Here is a 17703-nt window from a genome sequence, read left to right on the forward strand (position 1 = left end):
TCATGCATGTAAAGACAATGTGTCTTTAAACCCTGAAATAATTTAAGTGTAGTCAAATGCCGTTGAATTTTCTCTCTCTTTTTACATAGAAACATGTTCGTTCCAGGCAACTTGAGCAAGCTTGGGAATAACTTTCTGGAGTTAAGAATGAATGAGATCATTCGTTATCAGTGAAGCAGGTAAATCTTGGATAAGGATTTCAGAAGACAGTGGGCGGGGGCGGAGGGGCACAAATCCTGTTACCAAAAACTTGTAGATTAAAGGGGTCCCTGGGGCAGATAAATCCATCCTGCCCTTCTGTAACTCAGAACGGCATCACCCAGGTGAGAGGGAATAGAGACAACGATCTCTTTCCCTGCCAGGCGGCTGATTTTGATACAAATCCCTCTCGCTACCAGGATCTCCTCTCAGCATCTGCTCTCCGGCGCTAGCTCCTGCACTAGTCCGAAACGAGTTTACTTCACCTGCTGTAGCTGAGTTACCTCTCACCGTGGCGAGGGAACAGAGCTGAGCTCTACACTTCGAGGAAAGCCTTGGGTGGTGGAGGCCAAAGCGCTCAGCGCTGCATTTGCCACCTCCAGCTTCCTCCCTCCCCATTCAAAGCAGACCTCTGCTCCCGCTGAAACCTCCTGGATGAAGCCCTCGAGGAGAGGAGGAGCCATGCAGACGCTGGTGCATCGGCGACGTTGAAAAGCCTTTTAGGAGCGGAATGAGACCTCTTGTCAGCAAAGCACGGCTCACGCGAGCGGGATACCTGAATCCGACTCAAAGCGGAGACTCGGTTTTCCTTCGGAGGGACAGAGTGTGCCTCCATGCAGTCAGACTTGGGCGGACTCAAACATGCCGGGACGGCATTGTGGCGTGCCAATGTAAACTGGTTTGTGTCCAAGGACTTCAAGAATAGGGTTTTCCCTACATGAAGGCAAACCGACCTACAGAAGGAAATGAGACCGTGCCTAGGAAACCTCCTTCACAGCATGAGTGTGCAATCTTTATGCAAACGAGACCTTACTCATACGGTGTGTCTCAGCAGTCCTCTCCTGGGAAAGCGCTGGCCCCACGCTCCAGCCTGCCGGGGACACACGCAACACGCAAGGCAGAGGGGACACGAGGTGCGCTGCCCGCACAGGTTTCGCTGACGGATGGACGTGTGTCACTGGAAGCAGCCTCGCAAAGCGCTTGCTCACTGATCCCGCTTCAGCACATTGAAATGAATGCCCAAACTGCCAGGACTGACTTATTCCAGCGGCACCTTTTTAGTCCGCCAAATTTCATGCTTCTTTGCTAGCATCCTGGCACAATTAAAGGCAGCCGACGTCACGAGGGCACAGCACTTGTAGCCAAAAGCAGGCACAGCAAACAATGGGATTTCCAAGGAAGCATAACAAACATGCCCGTGAAATAGAGTGTTCTCCTGAGCTTCTTTGCTTGCTCACGGCCTGTGAAAAAAACAAAATCCAGAGTGATCTACGTAATCATTGTTGTGCGTAGGAAGGCTTGCCTGGGCTTTGTTCTAGGGAAAAAATCTAGCTTTGGCAAAGGTGAGAGGAAAGGAGTTTCTAATTGCTGCAGGGTTCTCTTTGTGATTCATTGTTTCTTCGCATACGAAATGACTTCAAATAGGTAAAGAAAATTTACTACCTGATGCACCGATGGGAAGGCACTAGGCAAAAACTCGGCTGTGCTAAGGCGGTACCAGATGCCCTCCTCTTCCTGATGGTGGGGTGAATCAGAAGGAAAACCATTCACATCAGGGGAAATCCTGTGAGTCTCGCTTACGCCGAAGACCCTTTGCTCTGCTCCAGCCGCAGGGAGCTCCGCAACGCAAACCTGCACACGACTTGGCCTGACAGTAAAGGGTCCCTCCAGCAGCTGGGCAAAGGGCTTTTCGTGGGGAGCCGGTGATCGGCCCCAGACAAAAGTCGTGTTGGCTCAGAGAAGAATCAAGAACTTCTTTGTGCGCCATTTCTGCTCAGTTTGCCCCTACCGCACCTGAATTTGACCTTTGCCTCATCCTGCCCCTGTTAATCTCAGATCAGAGAGAGTCGGGGGCTCTGGATGCACTTGCTGTCAGGCAGGAGACGGACAGAGTGCGTGGCCCGCAGTGACCACGGTGGACACGAGAGCAGGGGCGTGTGTTTATTTCTAAAATTTGTGTTTGATTCTCACATCAGATGATAGGACTTGAGCACGAACAAACGCAGCAGAGAGGAGAAACGGGCATGCAGCGACAAAACGGCAGCCCCTCTCTGATGCCACGGGCTGTATGCGGCTTTGTAAAGATGCCGAGACAAAAAGCGTTCAGTTTGGATGGGAGAGGACCCTTCTTGGCCGAGGGGATTTCCCCGGGTTGCTGCAGGGGACGGATCCAGGCAGCTCCCAGCATTTTCCTGCCGAGATGAAATCCTTTCACCAGGAGGATGTCCACCCTCTGTTCATCTGTGTGTGTTTACCTGCCTCACCAGCTGCTCAACTCGGGAACCAGGTTGAAAAAAATGTTGTGCAAGGAAGATTATAAAGTAAAAAGCTAAGCCTTTAGCTGCACTTCCAGGAGAAAATTCCCAAACAATCCTCACGTGTCCTTTATTTCTCTGTTACTGTGGACGCTATTGGAAATAACACGCGACACAGAACAAAAACATCACGCTATTTCTGTCACGTGTTCCCAGTCCTCACGTGAGGCTGCAGTCCCTCAACATGTGCAGTACCGTCTAACTTACTCACATGCTGTGTGCTTTCAAATGAGTTGTGATACGCATCTCCACGGTGACTTCACGCCCAAGCCAGTAAGGTGAGGAAAGGGATATATAACAAACTCAGTTAGTCAGACTACCCACTGCAACTTTCGTTGGTGCCAGCACACTTTAGGTCAGCCAGACTTTCATGGCCAAGATCCTCTTAGGGGATCCTTAGAGGTCACCCCAAATCGTTGCCGCTCTGTCCATACGAGACCATCTCAAGGAAGTTTGCCTTGCCTCGTGACTCTAAAAGATTGTTCCTCCACTGTTAAAACTAGCTGTTTTATTTGCCCTGATTGTAGGACGCAGTGCTCCTTAAAAAGGCGGCTGCAGTCAGCATGTGATAATTAAAAACCACCTCTGCCTACAGAAAGTCACTTTCTTGCACTAAGCAAAAAAGTGGTTGTCCAGAAGTTGCATGGAATGAAGAAAACAGAAGATTCATAGCTAACATTCCAGGTATTAGAGGTAACCATGTTTTAGCTTTTAAAACCACCGTGCAGTGGCACTTTGGTTTGTGGAGGCTTTTTTTAATATGAAGATTTCTGCTCTGGCTCTTTTTCCGCTCAGTCTCTAAGACACTAGAGGAAAAAAAAAGCCTATATTTTCCCAAGTATAGACATCATTTTTCCAACAGCCACACTGCGCACAGAACTACACACATTCTCAAAGTCAAGTGCGTTCTGTGATTGGGCTGTGAGACCACCAAAACTTAATGAAGAGCAGTCATGCAGCTTTTGCTACCTTGAGCACAGGTCCACATTTAAACAGTTTTTTCTCTTCTTTTTAGAGTGATTACTTTTGGAGCACTTGCGGAATAATCCAGTAGCTACATGCACCTTTGGAAAGCGATAAGCTGGGTGTTCTCCTCTGTAGGGACCATGCTGGGCTGCAATCCTGGAAATGTGATAGGAAGAGAGATGATCTGATGATTTTGGCCATCTAATAATGAGGTAGTACGTTGGAAATAATGTGCAGTGCAGGTGAAACACTTACCGTATTGAAGGCAAAGGGCCACAGTAATGTTGCCAGGTAAATCAGTGTAATGGCACTGACTACAACAGCTGAGCTCTGGCCTCGGTTTCTTTAGGGATTCCTAGCTAAAGCACCTACCCCTTCCTGTCCCGTGGGGCCAGGCACGCACCGTCGGGAGGGTGGTTTTGCATTGGGGTACCGTGGGGAGCCTGCCTCGGGGGGGACAGTCAGAGAGTCCTGGAGAAAGTTTCTGTGAATTGCACGAGGAAATGGAAGAAAGGGCAGCAATTTTCAGTGCTCTCCAGCATGGCAGGACGTGGTATTGGAGAAGGAGGTTATTAGCTGAGGGAGAGCTCCCCATTCTAGTGTAAATCTAGTATTGCTTCACCCAACTCCTGGCTTCAGGCCCTTACAATTACTGCTGGGGTCAGGATCTGCCCCTGAGCATTTGCAAATGGAGCCATTGCACAAAAACGAGTGGGTGAGTGCTGGAGGATGTGTTTGGTCAAACAAGAGCTGCACGGTGCATGCCGTGTGGGAAATAGAGCAGTCGAAGCCCAGGGCAGTGTGCTAACAGCAGGCAGCTTCCCGAAAAACCTCCTCGCATGTGGCAGGACTGCTGTCCCGGACAGGCTTGCAACACGTTCCCCACCACCGAAGCAAAACTGAGCCTGGCGTGTCCTGCTCAGCTGTATCTGTGCCAGTGAGCAGGCAACAACAGGAGCCACGACGTGGCCCAGGATATTTTGCAAATTATCAGGCCTTGTTCCCCACTGCCTGCCATTCATGAAAGCCTGTGGAAAGCAAGTATAAAATCCCACCGCTGCAATCTGGTAGCATTGAACTCCTTAGCACCACTGCATGTTTCATCGGATTAAGCAGGGATGCTCCGCGTTGTTGGAGTTTATGCTGGCTGAGAAGGTACCCCTTAGATTTTCAGGGGGACTGTTTTTCATTTGTATTGACATAAATGAGAGAAAAATGCAGATCTTGTCATCATGAGGGCCAGCAGATTCTGTCCTTTTTGTTCTTCTCTTTAGACATGGTCCGAAAGGTTTTGCAGTCAAATGCGGAGTGACTGAAAACACATGTCACGGGGCAGACTTCCCCAGGGTGAACAGCTGATGCAGTCCAAGTGCATAAATTATTCCCTTTCTGGACAGGTTTTGCTCACGCAATCGCTGCTTCAGCCTAAGTCTCGGAGAAAGGAGTGGAGCACAGGGAGAACGTCACCATCTTAGAAAAAAATTACCTGCTGAGGGCTTTCACGGCAGGGATGCACGGCCGTCTGAACGCCTGCGTATCTCAGAGGCTAGCAAAATCTGTACCGATTTCCAGAAAGGCAGTATCCGGGCCTTTCCCCTGCCCTCCTACCCAACGCCCCAGCTACACATCTACATCCTCTTTATTGCAGCAATCTTGATTTACATCAGCAGGAACCGGAGTCACACATGCCTCACTTCAAAGCTCCCTCCCCGCCTATGAGGGAGCTGCTGATAGCAGAAGATACTGGCGTCTGCAGATCACAAGTCAAGTGAAAGTCTGGTGAGCTGCCCGGACAGACACCGCTCCGGTTTGAGTCATTACCCTTTTCCACCTGTTCTCAGCTGGATGGATGAGAAAGGATAACTCATGTTCAAACACCCAGGTCAGCTGTGCCCGCCCTTGCAAAATAAACATTTGATGACAGTGAAGAAAATTAATGGGCAGGTATTTCAGATACTTCCTTTCCCTTCGTGCATTTCTCGGGGGTTTTATCAAAAGTAAAGAGAGTGAGTAACAAGATCGCAGTTGGCACTCGGACTCTTCGGGAAGACACGATGCCCAAGCGCGCTCCGCCAAGGCCAGGCAGCTGTCAGCATCCATGTCGCTTCGCCTCCGCGCGTCCCTGCCTACGCCCCTGCTTGCCACGGCACGGCTGGGGAAGGGACGGGCTGTGTGCTGGCCACCCTGTCCGGGGTGAGAGCAGAGTGACTTTTGACCCAGGTCCCTGGGGTCAGAGCAGAAGGAAATATAATTTAAAATACTCTGCCAGTCCAGGGGCTCCCAGCACAAACCAGAGCCGACAACGTGCAATTTCACATCCTGGGCACATCCTTCCTTTTTAGTCCTCTCAAGGTGACAGGCCGCGGTCAGTGAGGAGGACAGCAGGTCCCAGGAGCTGCCAGGCGAAAGGAGAGAGCACGTTAATGTCAAGTCAGCAAAATTTGCTGGGATTCACCACAGAGTGGGAGATGCTGAACCGCTGCCTCAGGACATCAGGTCCTTGCCAGGCTGGCCTTGTGGCCCCGGGGCTGCAGGTAGCCAGATGATGTGCTGCTCCGCAGCAGGAAACACAGCCACAGCCTTCACCCCTGGGACGTTTTCTGGAGATGAGCTTGGGAGAAGAGAGGCAGACGGATGGAGAGAAACCTCCCCTCCGACGTGGCCGCGGTGCCGTATTCCACCGATGCGGACGGAGACCAGAGGGGAAAAAAGTCGGCACCAACGCCACCTGCGCCGAGTGCTATCGGGTGCTCTCTGAGCCCGCGCTGCGCTGAAGGTTTTCAGGGCTAGCAAAAAGACGGTTGAGGCACGGGAAGGACCAGCCTGGCTCCCGAGGCGTTCGTTTCCGCCAGCAAGAACGAGGCGGCATACCACCGGCCCATCTCCTCCCACTGCGCCGCCGGCCCATGGAAAACAAGGTCTGGGCTCGGGGCAGACGCCAGGGAAAGACTCTGGCTGTGCCCGTGCGTGCAGCTCCCTGCACAGGCTCCCTGCTAATCTCTAAGGTGCACCGTAGTGGGCTCGCCAGCCTTTGGGGAAGCTCCCTGTCCTCTGGGACCGACACGATGGACCAGCCAGAGCGGGCAAAGGCACTTTGAGCCGCAGCCCCAGCCTGGGTGTCCTGCCGGAAAACCCCGGGTGCTGCCGGGAGCGGTGGCTCAGTAGGTGGCACTCTGCATCCACGGGGAACCAGCACCTTCCCAAAGGTGAGCCCTGCCCTTGCCGGTCCAGCAACCTGCCCTGCCGGCCCAGCCGCAGTGGGGCAGCCCGCAGGGGTGAGCCTTGCAGCCCCCTCAAGGCTTCTCCTCCTTTCACCGCTCCTGGGGATGTTCTCCGGGAGCTCAGCCTGGGGGCAGAGTCCAAGTGTCCTTCCAGCCCTGGAAGAAGGCCACGGCCAAGCTTAGTGCCTCCTCCCCGACAGCACACAGCGGAGCTGGGGCTTGCGGCGGCATCCCACCCTGAATGTCCTGAAACACTTGGCCTCCGGAAGGTGTCCTCTCGGGAGAAGCCGCCAAGCAGGGCTTTGCCAGGATGCCGCCATTTGGGAAGAGCTCCCCTGATGTCCCACCTGAACCTCTCCATGCACAACCGGCGGCTGTCGCCACCTTGCTGCATTTTCTGCATGCCGGGGAGCGGTGCTGGTTGATGCCAGGCTGCCCCTTCTTCTTCAAGGAAGCAGGAGCGGCAGGAGGAAGTCGGTGAAACGCCTGACAAATTCGAAGCATGCCGAGCCAAATTCCTCGCTGCTGCCAGTCAGTGAGACGGAGCCATCGGCTGGGGATTGGAGGAGAGAGGGAACGTAGTGAGTCAGGCGCTGGATATGCCGTGTTTGGTCTCTAAACAGTGCAGGTAACACGGGCAATTGCACTCGGGTCATTCAACCTTTCCCCCGCTAAGCTTCGCCTTTCAGTTGCTTAGCAGTTTGCCAAGTGTAGCGCACGGGGCTGAAATTTTCAGTATATTCCTCCAGCTGAACTTAAAAAAATGAATTGAAAATGTTTCCAGTGAATCTCTGCTAAAAAACTGGGAGAAATACTTCGTTTTAACAGCTGCAAAAAAGAAAATTCAGGAGGGAAGCTGCAGTGCCTCGCTGAGGAAGCTGGCCTTGAGCGCGGCGGCGGGGGGGGAAGGAAAACTCCCAGTTTACAAACCTCCCTTCGGCCGTTCTCACACAACCGACCCCACGTTTCGACAGAAGAGACCCCAAACCCCAAAGGCTCTGCCTTTGGCGAAACGCCACTCACACGCACTCGGTCTCTGCTGACGCCAGGCCCTGGGGCTTATGGGGGTCTTGTGGGAAGGGAGCTCTGGTCCGAGTGGGAAAGGAGGGGCCCTGTGGAGCCCCCGGCTCCCCCCCAGTGATGACCGAGCTGTAGCCCGGGAGCTGCTCGGCGACTGCCTGCCGGTGCTGCAGCTGGACCGAGCGCTCTCTGTCCCGGGGCTGCGGCGACCGAGCAGGATTTGTCTTTTCTCTGCTGCAGACGCTATGAGAAAAGGCATGGGAAACGAGGGGAAACGCAACGATTAAAAAAAAACAACCCAGCAGTAAAGCCGTCAGCTAATGACAATCAGTTTTAATTGCATTACACACAAAGGGGCTGACGGAGGTTTGCCAGGGCTGTCTGTCGCAGGTTAACGGCCGAGCGACCGATTTGGCAACTTCTTTTTCAGAGCTCTTGGGCATCGCTTCTTGGGATTGGCGTGACCCGGCAAAGACGGCACCGGGAGCCGCGTATCCTCCGGCGTGCGTGGAAGAGGGGAGAAGGTTCGGTGACTGAGCAACTGGGATCCCAGCCACCTCGAGCAAAGGCTCCGTCAGCTTCCTGAGCTGTGAGTAGCGTTCCAGCCCCTCTCAGTTAGAAGAGAAGGTCGCCCAGATCCTCCTTTCCCAATGCTCGGTGGCATTGCCACCCGCTGCCCTCCCGCCCTGCCCAGAGGCTTTGCGGAGACCACAGCAGAGGAGTACTCATAGCTTCGTCCTTGTCCCCCTGCAGAGCTTTTCTGGGTTCCCACCCCACACCAGCACGTTACAACCCGCTGCCCTGGTTTTTCTCCCCTAGAAGTAGGTTTACTTCACGCTTTCCTCCGCGACAGCTCAGGAGAGGCGGCCTTGGTAAGGCGCCCTCCGCTAAGGGTGACCGTGGCTATTAGGAGCCAAAAGTGCCCCCAAGGAGCGCATTTGCCTCCGCCTGGATGCGTGCCCACCCTCCTCGCCACTAGTTACTCAGCCATTACTCATGCGCCGCTCCAGCGAACACACATGGACTGAGGCTAAGGGCGATCACCAGATTTATTGCTGAAACCTGCTTCCTCTCCGAGGAGCGGGGGCAGAGCAAAGAGCAGAGTGACCAGACGGGTGTGCCCGTGCAATAAACTCCCGTGTCTCCGTACACACAGCTCTCCGCGGCAACTCCGCGCACCCTCCGCCGCTGCCAACATCCCTGCGCCGCGCCGGGAGAGCGGCATGTGCGCCTGCGCCGCCCCCCCCGCCCCGCCCCGCCCCGCCCTCACCTGCCGCCCCGCCCCGCCCCGCTGACGCCGCTCCACGTCCGGGCGCGCGAGCGGCGGCCGCCTATAAAGCGGGCGGCGGCGGCGGGCGGCTCCTCATGGAGCGCTGCGCACCGCCGCCAACCGTCGCGACACCCGGCTCGCTGTCGTCGTCGTTATCGTCGCTGTCGCCGCCCGCCCCGGGACCGCCAATGCGCGCTGTGGCGGTGATCGCCGCGCTGGCCGTGCTGGCAGGTGCGTGCGGGGCCGGCGAGAGGGGAGCGGGGCGGGGCGGGCGGCGCGGCTGAGGGGACCCCGCGAGGCGGCGGGAGGGGCGGTGAGGGGGCTGTCGCGCGGCGGCCGTTGGTTTGCCCCCCTGCCCAATGGCGCCATTTTACCTCACAGCGTGCCGGCCTGCCGCCGGGTCCTCGACCAACGCCACGGAGCCGGAGCGGTACGGGAGCCCTGGCCAGCGGGAGCCCGAGGCCCGCGAGGGGGAGGTCGTGTCGGGTCCCGACTACGAGGAGGATGAGGAGTACGAGGAGGCGCTGCCCGTCCACCAGTACATCGTGGACGACTTGATCCGAGGTGAGTCGGCAGCTCGCCCGGCGCGGGGGGACGGGGTCAGGTGTGAGATGGGCTCGTCAGCTCAGCAGTGCCGGGCCTGGGGGCTCTCCCTTTGTGAGCACCGACTTCTTTCTAACTTGTCTCTCTTGTAAGGCTGCTGCACTTAGCTTGTAGCATATAGAGCAAAAGCATGCTTCTGCTTTAAACTGTTGCATTAAAAATAGGCTGTCGGGGATGAAAACTTAGCGTGAGCGCGACTAGGGTGTGTGGAAGCTGCAGGTTAGCTGATTGCTTGCTTGTGCTGTTTTCCTGATAAACCTGACAGGAGGGCTGTGATGGAGTAGCTACCACCTGCTTAGCATGGAAGCATCAGTGGGGTTTGTGGGTGTTGGTTGGCCCTAAAGGTGGGGTTTATATCAGGTTGTGTCTCTTGCCGCAAGGATTTTCTGGGTGTTTTTTCATGGTGGCTTATTTGGGTTGGAGTTGACTAAAATTTCCTGGTAAAGCAAACACTTAAACCCCTTAAGCGGCTTCGGGAAAGTTTGTTAAGCGTCTTTCAGACAATATTTCACTGTCAATAGCTATTGTGTGAATTTATTGTAATTTGTCCACTTGTTAACCTGTCAGGAGATCTGAATAGCCCACCTGACTATGGTGATGGGAGGATTTTGTTGGTTCTGGGCTAAGTGCAATCATAATACAAGCCAGGCACCTGCAAGTGATTTGAACCTCAGTAGATGTTAGTGGGCTGGTGCTGTTGCCCTCTCAGGTGGATCTGGCTACTATTTTTCCTGAGGAAACACTGTGAGACTTGCATGAGACGAAAGGACCTCTTGGGTGAAGGGAGACCATGCTCCAGATGCTCAGTCTAGGGAATTTGTGGACCCTTGCTGAAGTTTTTCATGAGTTGAAGATCTCCAGGGGAAACAGGAATGTCAGAGTTATTGAGCAGTTCGGCCTGTAAAACTACTGGCTTGGTGACTTAAGTGTTGTATAACTGCACAGAAACCAGAATTGTTACCAAAGGTGGTTAGTTTGTAGACCAGCTCTTCTAGTTGGCATGAGGTTTATCTATGGAGCCTTGAAGCTGTTTATGATTCAACTGCGGATGGCTTTCCTGGCTATGCAGCTTGCAGACAGGGACACAGAGATCAAACTGACAAGCTGAACCTTGAAGAGGGAAGAATGGAAACAGCCTCAATTATGACAGTGTGAACCTAAATATCAAGTCAGACTGGACAGAACAGGGGCCTCAGCTGTCAGGAGCAAGCTCACCCTTCCAGGGACAGGAAACCTTGCTGCAGGAACAGTGTTCCTTGTTTACATATTAATATAGTTTATACCATTTGAATCAGACATCTGGTTGCTGAAGGCATTTTTGCTTTTAAGTAACTTCAAGCCAGGCTTGTTGCTCTAGAAGTTAAAACGATCAGCTGTCTAGACAACAGTGAACTACACCTTGTTTCTTTGTGCAGGCTCTTTTCTTGTCACTAGAAATACAGGGTTATGAAGTAGTCGGATCCAGTTGCATCCTGTTGTGGTGATTGCCTATATGCATAGCGCTCTGGGTAAAAGACTAATACTCCAAAAATTATTTTCATTAGGTCTGCAGAGCATGATAGAGAAATTGAAGAGTATTGTAAATAGCTCTACTGTTCTTAAGACCTGTTCAAACTCACCTGGCTAACTGTTACTCCTGAATAGCACAGTGTTGCCCTGAGAAGACTTGCTTTATGGCTAGCAGTAAAGGGATGGTTTCTTCAGAGAACCAGTGTTTTACCAGCTTGCTCTAAAACACTGGTATCGAGCTTTGACTGCTGCATGGAGCAGCTACAGAGCTTATGACCCTTAGTCAGTGAGTGAAAGGAAGATGATTGCCCTTGTTTAAATCCAAAGGCTACTAAGTCACCAGCATGTTAAACCACACTCTTCTAGAGGTTTGTCTTAATTGAGATAATGAGGGGCAACAGTAAGCGGCAGAAGAAATAACCTGACTCTTGCGGACTACCCTGCCTTCGCTCCTTCGCTGCACTCGGCATCTCTCTCAAAGTAGGAGAACTGGAAAAGACCTATCTTCTGCTGAAGACAGCACTGCAGGTTATTTGGGAGAAACAAGTATGCTAAGTGGGATAGCAAGCTGTCTTGCTTCTGCAAGTGCCCAGGACTATCTAGCAAGTTATAATGCCTTTCATCACTGATGCAAATGGAGAGTTTAGGGCGATGGAGGCTGTTAGCCTTGTATCTGAGTTGATATAAAACTATTGGATAGTTTGGCTTGGCGTGAACTCAGTGTTCTTTACAGGTCTTTGCTTGAACCTGTACAGTTTCACTCCAGTATCTTATGCTGTGAAATGCTGCAGTCCTTCAACTCTGCTGCTCTTCATTTCTGGTCGCTCTCTCAGCTCGTCTCCTCATACTGCTCTTGGTCTGCATTGCACAGCACTTAATGGTAGCGGAGTTGCGCTTAATGAGCTTCTACGCTTGCTGCCTTTGTGCTGGGTGTGAAATGCCCAGCTGCATGCTCACTTGCATCCTACGCTTGCTGGTCACCGATTCTCCTGCGGTGACCATCCCGCTACCCCTCACCAAATTCTGTCATTCAGTTTTCACAGAACCTAGCTTTTCAGCATTGCTAGACTGAGTCATCTTGTCCTTTTTTCAGTTGAACCTGTGGTTAAACCCAAGCCAACAAAGAGGGGGGTGAGAAGAATGCTGGCAAATCAAGAAGGAAGAAAAACAAAGGGAAAAACAGAAAGAAAGGGACTCCCTGTGAAATGGAATACAAAAACTTTTGCATCCATGGCGAATGCGTATACCTAGAACATCTCCAGATGGTGACCTGCAAGTAAGTTACTTGTACCTTGTGAGTTAGGTGTGATTGGCATGAGCCGGTGGCGTGTGAGGGCTCAGAGGAAAAATGAGTGTCAACTTGGCATAGATCCATCTCCTGCTGTATTTTGACTGAGAATCTTTCTGCCATGTAAATTAAGTGATGATGGAATCTGAGATGCATAACAAGCCACTGAACTCATCAGTTGGTCATAAACTCAAACCAAAAGAATGAAAAGGCGTGTCTTCCTGGAACATCACGCCCAAACTAATCTCGACTTGTTGAAATGCTGACAAACCTTGTGCTAAAGCAGCGACTGCATTTCTTGAGCACGCTCTGAAGCGAGCATCTTGAGGTTCATGGGAAACTCTGAAGATGTCTAAGTCAGGTTTGAATGTGTGTGGGTGTCCTTGGCTCCAGACAGCACGGGAGCTGATAAGAACTTGTGTTAATGTTTACTTGCAGGTGTCATCAGGATTTTTTTGGTGAGCGCTGTGGTGAACAGTTCATGAAGACTCAAAGGAAGAATGATGTGGCAGACTACTCGAAGACTGTGTTGGTAGTGGTAGCTGTCCTGCTCTCAAGCATCAGCTTCATTACTGTACTTATCATTGTGATAGTGCAGTAAGTATTACACTCTTCGGTGTCTGTCTAGCTTAAGCGTGAGCGGGGCTTGTGTCCAGCAGCCCCGAAACGTGCACGGCTCATCTGAATTACCTGTGTGGAAGGCATCCAAAAGGGCTGAGCTGTTATCCCAGCTTGGATATGTCTTGAGGGTAGAAGCAAATTCTGAAAAGTTTGTAAGTGACTAAGTGTTCGCTTACCCTCTCTCGCTATTGGCTGTGGGCAGCCTGTGAGCCTTATCTTGTTTTAAAACAAGAGCCTTTCTGCTCTTGCTACAACCAGGATAGTTACAGTGCTGCAGAACATCAGCAGGAAGTGGAGGAGGAGCATTAATGCTGACACAGCAGGGCCTTCCCTAATCCTTGTGGAGAAGCCTGCAAGCACTAATGTAACAGCCTCATACACAGCTATTGCCCGACAACTGGGTACACGGCTGGAGGGAGGGAAATGGTGCTCCAACTGTCCGTTTATTAATGGAGGTTGCTGGGCCTAAATACTTACACTGGGGCGGAAGCAGATGGGGAAACAAATGCTGTCAGCCCCAAATACTGTACTGCTTGCTGTTAAGGTGGAGGGAACAACCTTTCCAGCCTAACCAGCTGCTGACAGTTCAGTGTGGTGGGTAGTCAGACTCTAGGGTCCTGTTGTGAATAAATTAAAAGAGCTTTTCTGGGTACATGTTTCAAGCCATGTATCAAACTCTCTTTGTACCTGCTAAAAAGCAGTATGCAGCAGCTCATGCCTGCCTGTGCCTTTGCTTCTTGCCAGCATGTTTGCCAGGAGTTTGTGCTGAGGTTAGGTAGTCGGCATGGGAAGCCTGACTCCAGCGTTTCCTGAGTGTGGGAGCGGTCCTCCAGTTCTGATGCTGCAGCTCCACCGCCAGTAGGGCTTGGGATATTGTAGGTGAAACTCAAAAGTTCAGTCTAATTTTAGATCTCGATGAAGTACATCAACTGAATTGGGTACGTGCTGTACCCTTTCCTGCAATTCAGGAAACAAGTTGTGCATTTGTCTTTTCAGTGTTGCTTCATATTTAGATCTGAACTTGAGGAATGCTGGGATGAACACTTGTTCTATGAACACTGCCTCTTTCCTTCCTGCTAGGAGAGATAACCAGTTCTGTAATGCTGTAAGAGCAAATGATCATGGTTAGTTTCTGGAGCGAGCCAGGGAATAGGATTGCGTTTGTTTCGTGCTCTGAACCCTCACAAGCTTGAAGCATGTGGTTCATGAATCTGTACCTTCATGCAGAGAAGCTAGATGGTCTGTTTGGAACAGTCACTAGAAAAGACTGGAGAAATTGGGAGACAGTAAGCAGCTTGCTTATGGTGTGTTCAAGGGACACATCAAGGGGACAGGGACTTCAGATGCTTGAAGTCCACAGGGCTTTGCTGTGGGGAGGAGGAAGGCAGTCTGGTCTCTGCAGGCATTTGCTAAAGCCACCGGGAAATCTGTCCCCCAGAAAGTCTCCCGATGCTTCGCTCAGTTCGAGCAATAAACCCTCTTCATCTTGCTACCTCATCGGGCTTAAGCCAAGAAGCCCTGGCTCTGTGAGGCAAAACTGCCAGTGCCGAACTCAGGGGCTCCTTGATTTTATCGTCAGATACTGCTTGATGCTGCACGTTTAAAAACTGTCTTGCTTGAAACTTCCCGGTGCTGAGGCGTTGCTTGAGGATTCGAAGGACATGAGTTTAAATGCTGCGGAGGATGTGGGGGCTGGTAACAACAGGATGTACGTCAGGGTTCAGAATGACCTCTAACATGCCCTAATTCCACAGGGTCAGGAAAAAGTGTCCTCAGTATGAAGAGAAAGAAGAAAGGAAAAAACTTCGACAAGAAACCAGAAATGGCCATGTTGGTGTGTAAATGAGGAGAACGCAGGTATGAAAGCTGACTTGAAAGGCCTTTCAGTCCTTCCAGGCTGGAGTTACCCGTGTGACAATTGCATGCATGTTTTGCAAAGCTAGTATTTGTGTTTAACACTGGAAGTGCCTTGAAACACATAGGTTACATGTGAACAACTGGCTCGGTTTTCTGGTTTCCCAAAACAACCCGAGTTGTGCAAGTTCTTAAACAGCTCTGTTAACTTTCTGGCTGCTGCCTTAAAGAAAAAGGGAGGGTAGGAAGCTGTACTGAGATAAGTGGACTTATGAAGAAAAAAATCCCTAGTATCTGGGCAGAGGCAAGTTTAGTGCAAGAAACCGTGGTAGACTTCCATCGTGGAAGGTGGTGCAGCAGCCAAGTGAATCATCACCCCTCATGAGAGAAGTACTGAGAATTTTCATGTCTTCTCTGCAAGGCATCAGGAAGTTTCTGGTGCTTAGAGGCTGTAGACCAAGACAAAGCTGCCAGTTCTGTGAGCACCGTAGGTAGCTTGTCAGTCAACTTTCATACTGTCGTAGCAACTGAGTGTTAAAGCTCCTTGGCCTAGGTGGATAACTCCTGGGAGAAATCTAGTGGATTGTAATGAGCAAGCAAGTTGGTCTCTTCTGAGCAAAAGTGCACCTAACAGCAGACTCGAGGACCCTTTCTGAATAGGAGTTTTACTACAAGCTGAAGGAGGAAACTATGGAGGATAGTCCTGAGAAGTTGTGGCAGAACTCAGAAGTCTGCTTTGCCGCATGTCAGCTACAGACCTTGTCCAGCTTTGTCCAGTGACAACTGGAGTGTTTTGCTCAAAGCTTACTTGAAGCTGAAGGGTATCTAGCAGAGTGCCCTCAGGTGTGTGTACATCCTTAACCTGCCTGCCTCTGTGAGGTTTGATGTGGTTCTAGCACAGAGTGCTCATGTCTTGGGTCGTGATTAACGTGCCTGGTCTGCCCCTTACAGAACAGTTCTGATGTGGCCACTGCCAAGCTGCAGGGTACCTCTGGCTACCTGACACATCCACCTGGACACTGTGGGCTGGAGCTGTTGCCACTAAGCCCTGATTCATCAAGACAGAGGCTGCTGCAAGGAGATGTCAACATGCCACTTGCTGCTGAATCGCTTGCTGGGGAGGACAGTTACCGCTACATCTTGGCACAACGATGTGGAAGGAGCTGCCACTGTGGGGTAGAGGACCTGCTATTGAGATCTGCTAGAGACTACTGCTACTGAGCCCTCTTTATCAGCGCTGGAGCTCCAGTGTCTTCTGTTGTGTGGATGGACTTTCTTCTTTTAGCAAGTCGTCTTTCGCAGCTCTAACACTAAGGGAGAGAGCTTGTTGCAGCTTTCAGGAATGGCTGGAGGGGAGAAAATTCCCTTCCCTCTCCCAAAGTGAAAAACGGAAGAGCTCTGGATGGCTTCTCTCCCTAGACCTCAGTGGATGAAAACCTAATTCTGCTGTCACTGTGCTCCCTGTTGATATCAGCTTCAAAGAACTTCATCGCTAGTTCTGACTTGCAGGGCGTTGGTGACAGATCTTTGTCAGCCACACCTGGGTTCTGTTACTGTATGTGTGGAAAGTAATCCCTCTGAATTCAGTAGGACTCTTGTGTGAGTGGAGCTATCCATTTGCATGTGTGCTAGCCTGAGTTAAAATTAGTCTCCTCAGGATGCCGAGATGGTAAACGCAAGATCTGAAGCTCTGTATCTGGAGGGAAAGATCTGTGCTCAGACAGGCTGATAAGCCTGGACCCATCTGTTATAAAGACAAAGATACTTCTGTTACCCAGATACTCGATGCTGCTTTAAGCAGCCCTTAGAGTGTAAAATGCTTCACATCAGATCCAGTCAGTTGAACTTGACCAAGAACCTGTTCCTTTGAAGAACTAAATTCATGCACTGACGCTCTGCAAACAGTGGTCTCTTGTGCTCTACTTTCTGGTGCGAAGAACTCGACTTACCTCAAACTTTTCTGACCCAAGTGTCCTTGGTTTCTTGAACTGTCCATGCAGTCTTGAGCACAGAGTATTATTTGAGTTCAGTTTCTTCTTGGAAGAGTGAGTGTGTTCTGTATAAACAGAGCAGAATTCTTCTGGTAGCAGAGAAACACCATTAATTGTCAAGTCATATCTGTAAATGTGTAAATATTTATTACTGTATTTAATATTTAATGTTTCCATAACAAACTTATTTATTTTATAATTAAACTTTTTACATTACCTAATCATGGTAAGATTTTTTTTCTTGCTCTCGGGAGTACATGTAAACACTTGAAATTAGAGCTTGGTTTCTCCTCAAAGCAGGAATTTCAGCACTTAAGAGCATAAAGTATAGCTGTGAAGAACTACAGCTGTGTGTGAAGTATGAGCTTGGTGCTCTCACAAGAGTGCAAGTTGTTTGTAAACAAAATGTGCAAATGCAAGTACCTGTTTTGGCAGGAAGTCCATTTCATTCAGCTACAAAGGAATCTTTCAGTTACTGGATTAGGGAGGGGCTAAGTGAGCCACCTCGTTGGAAGCAAAATCTCAAACTGAAGTTTGAGCGAAGGAGTAGCCCTTTGCACTGGACGTAAGAGCTGGGAATATGGGAGATGGGAGAGCCTTTCATCTCTGTGCGGTCAGGGAGAATTTGGACAGCGGCTTGAGACTCGGTCTTAAATAAATGAGGAGAAGCAGAGTAGCCTCAGGCCAGTGACTCCCTAAACAGAAAGGGAGCCTTGGTCTCCACAGTCTGCCTTGAATTTCTTTTGCTCCCAAGGTAGTTATTAGTCCAACTGTGTGCTGATGTTCCCTTTAAACACTTCGAGCAGGGAGCTGGGGTCTAAGTTCAGAGTTGCCTGAAAAAATGAGT

General features: G+C 51.0%; 1 protein-coding gene across 1 annotated transcript; it reads left to right on the top strand.

Annotated features, from left to right (window-relative positions):
* The first annotated feature begins 9153 nt into the window (after nucleotides 1–9153).
* AREG (amphiregulin) lies at nucleotides 9154–17071 on the top strand. The gene is given in 7 exon segments (XM_050895964.1): nucleotides 9154–9221; nucleotides 9372–9554; nucleotides 12196–12219; nucleotides 12222–12378; nucleotides 12829–12987; nucleotides 14766–14868; nucleotides 15817–17071. Coding segments are annotated over 6 exon segments (654 nt in total). The 5' UTR covers nucleotides 9154–9178; the 3' UTR covers nucleotides 14854–14868; nucleotides 15817–17071.
* Nucleotides 17072–17703: the final 632 nt, after the last annotated feature.

This window comes from Gymnogyps californianus, chromosome 4 (assembly GCF_018139145.2).
Source record: "Gymnogyps californianus isolate 813 chromosome 4, ASM1813914v2, whole genome shotgun sequence".
NCBI lineage: Eukaryota > Metazoa > Chordata > Aves > Accipitriformes > Cathartidae > Gymnogyps > Gymnogyps californianus.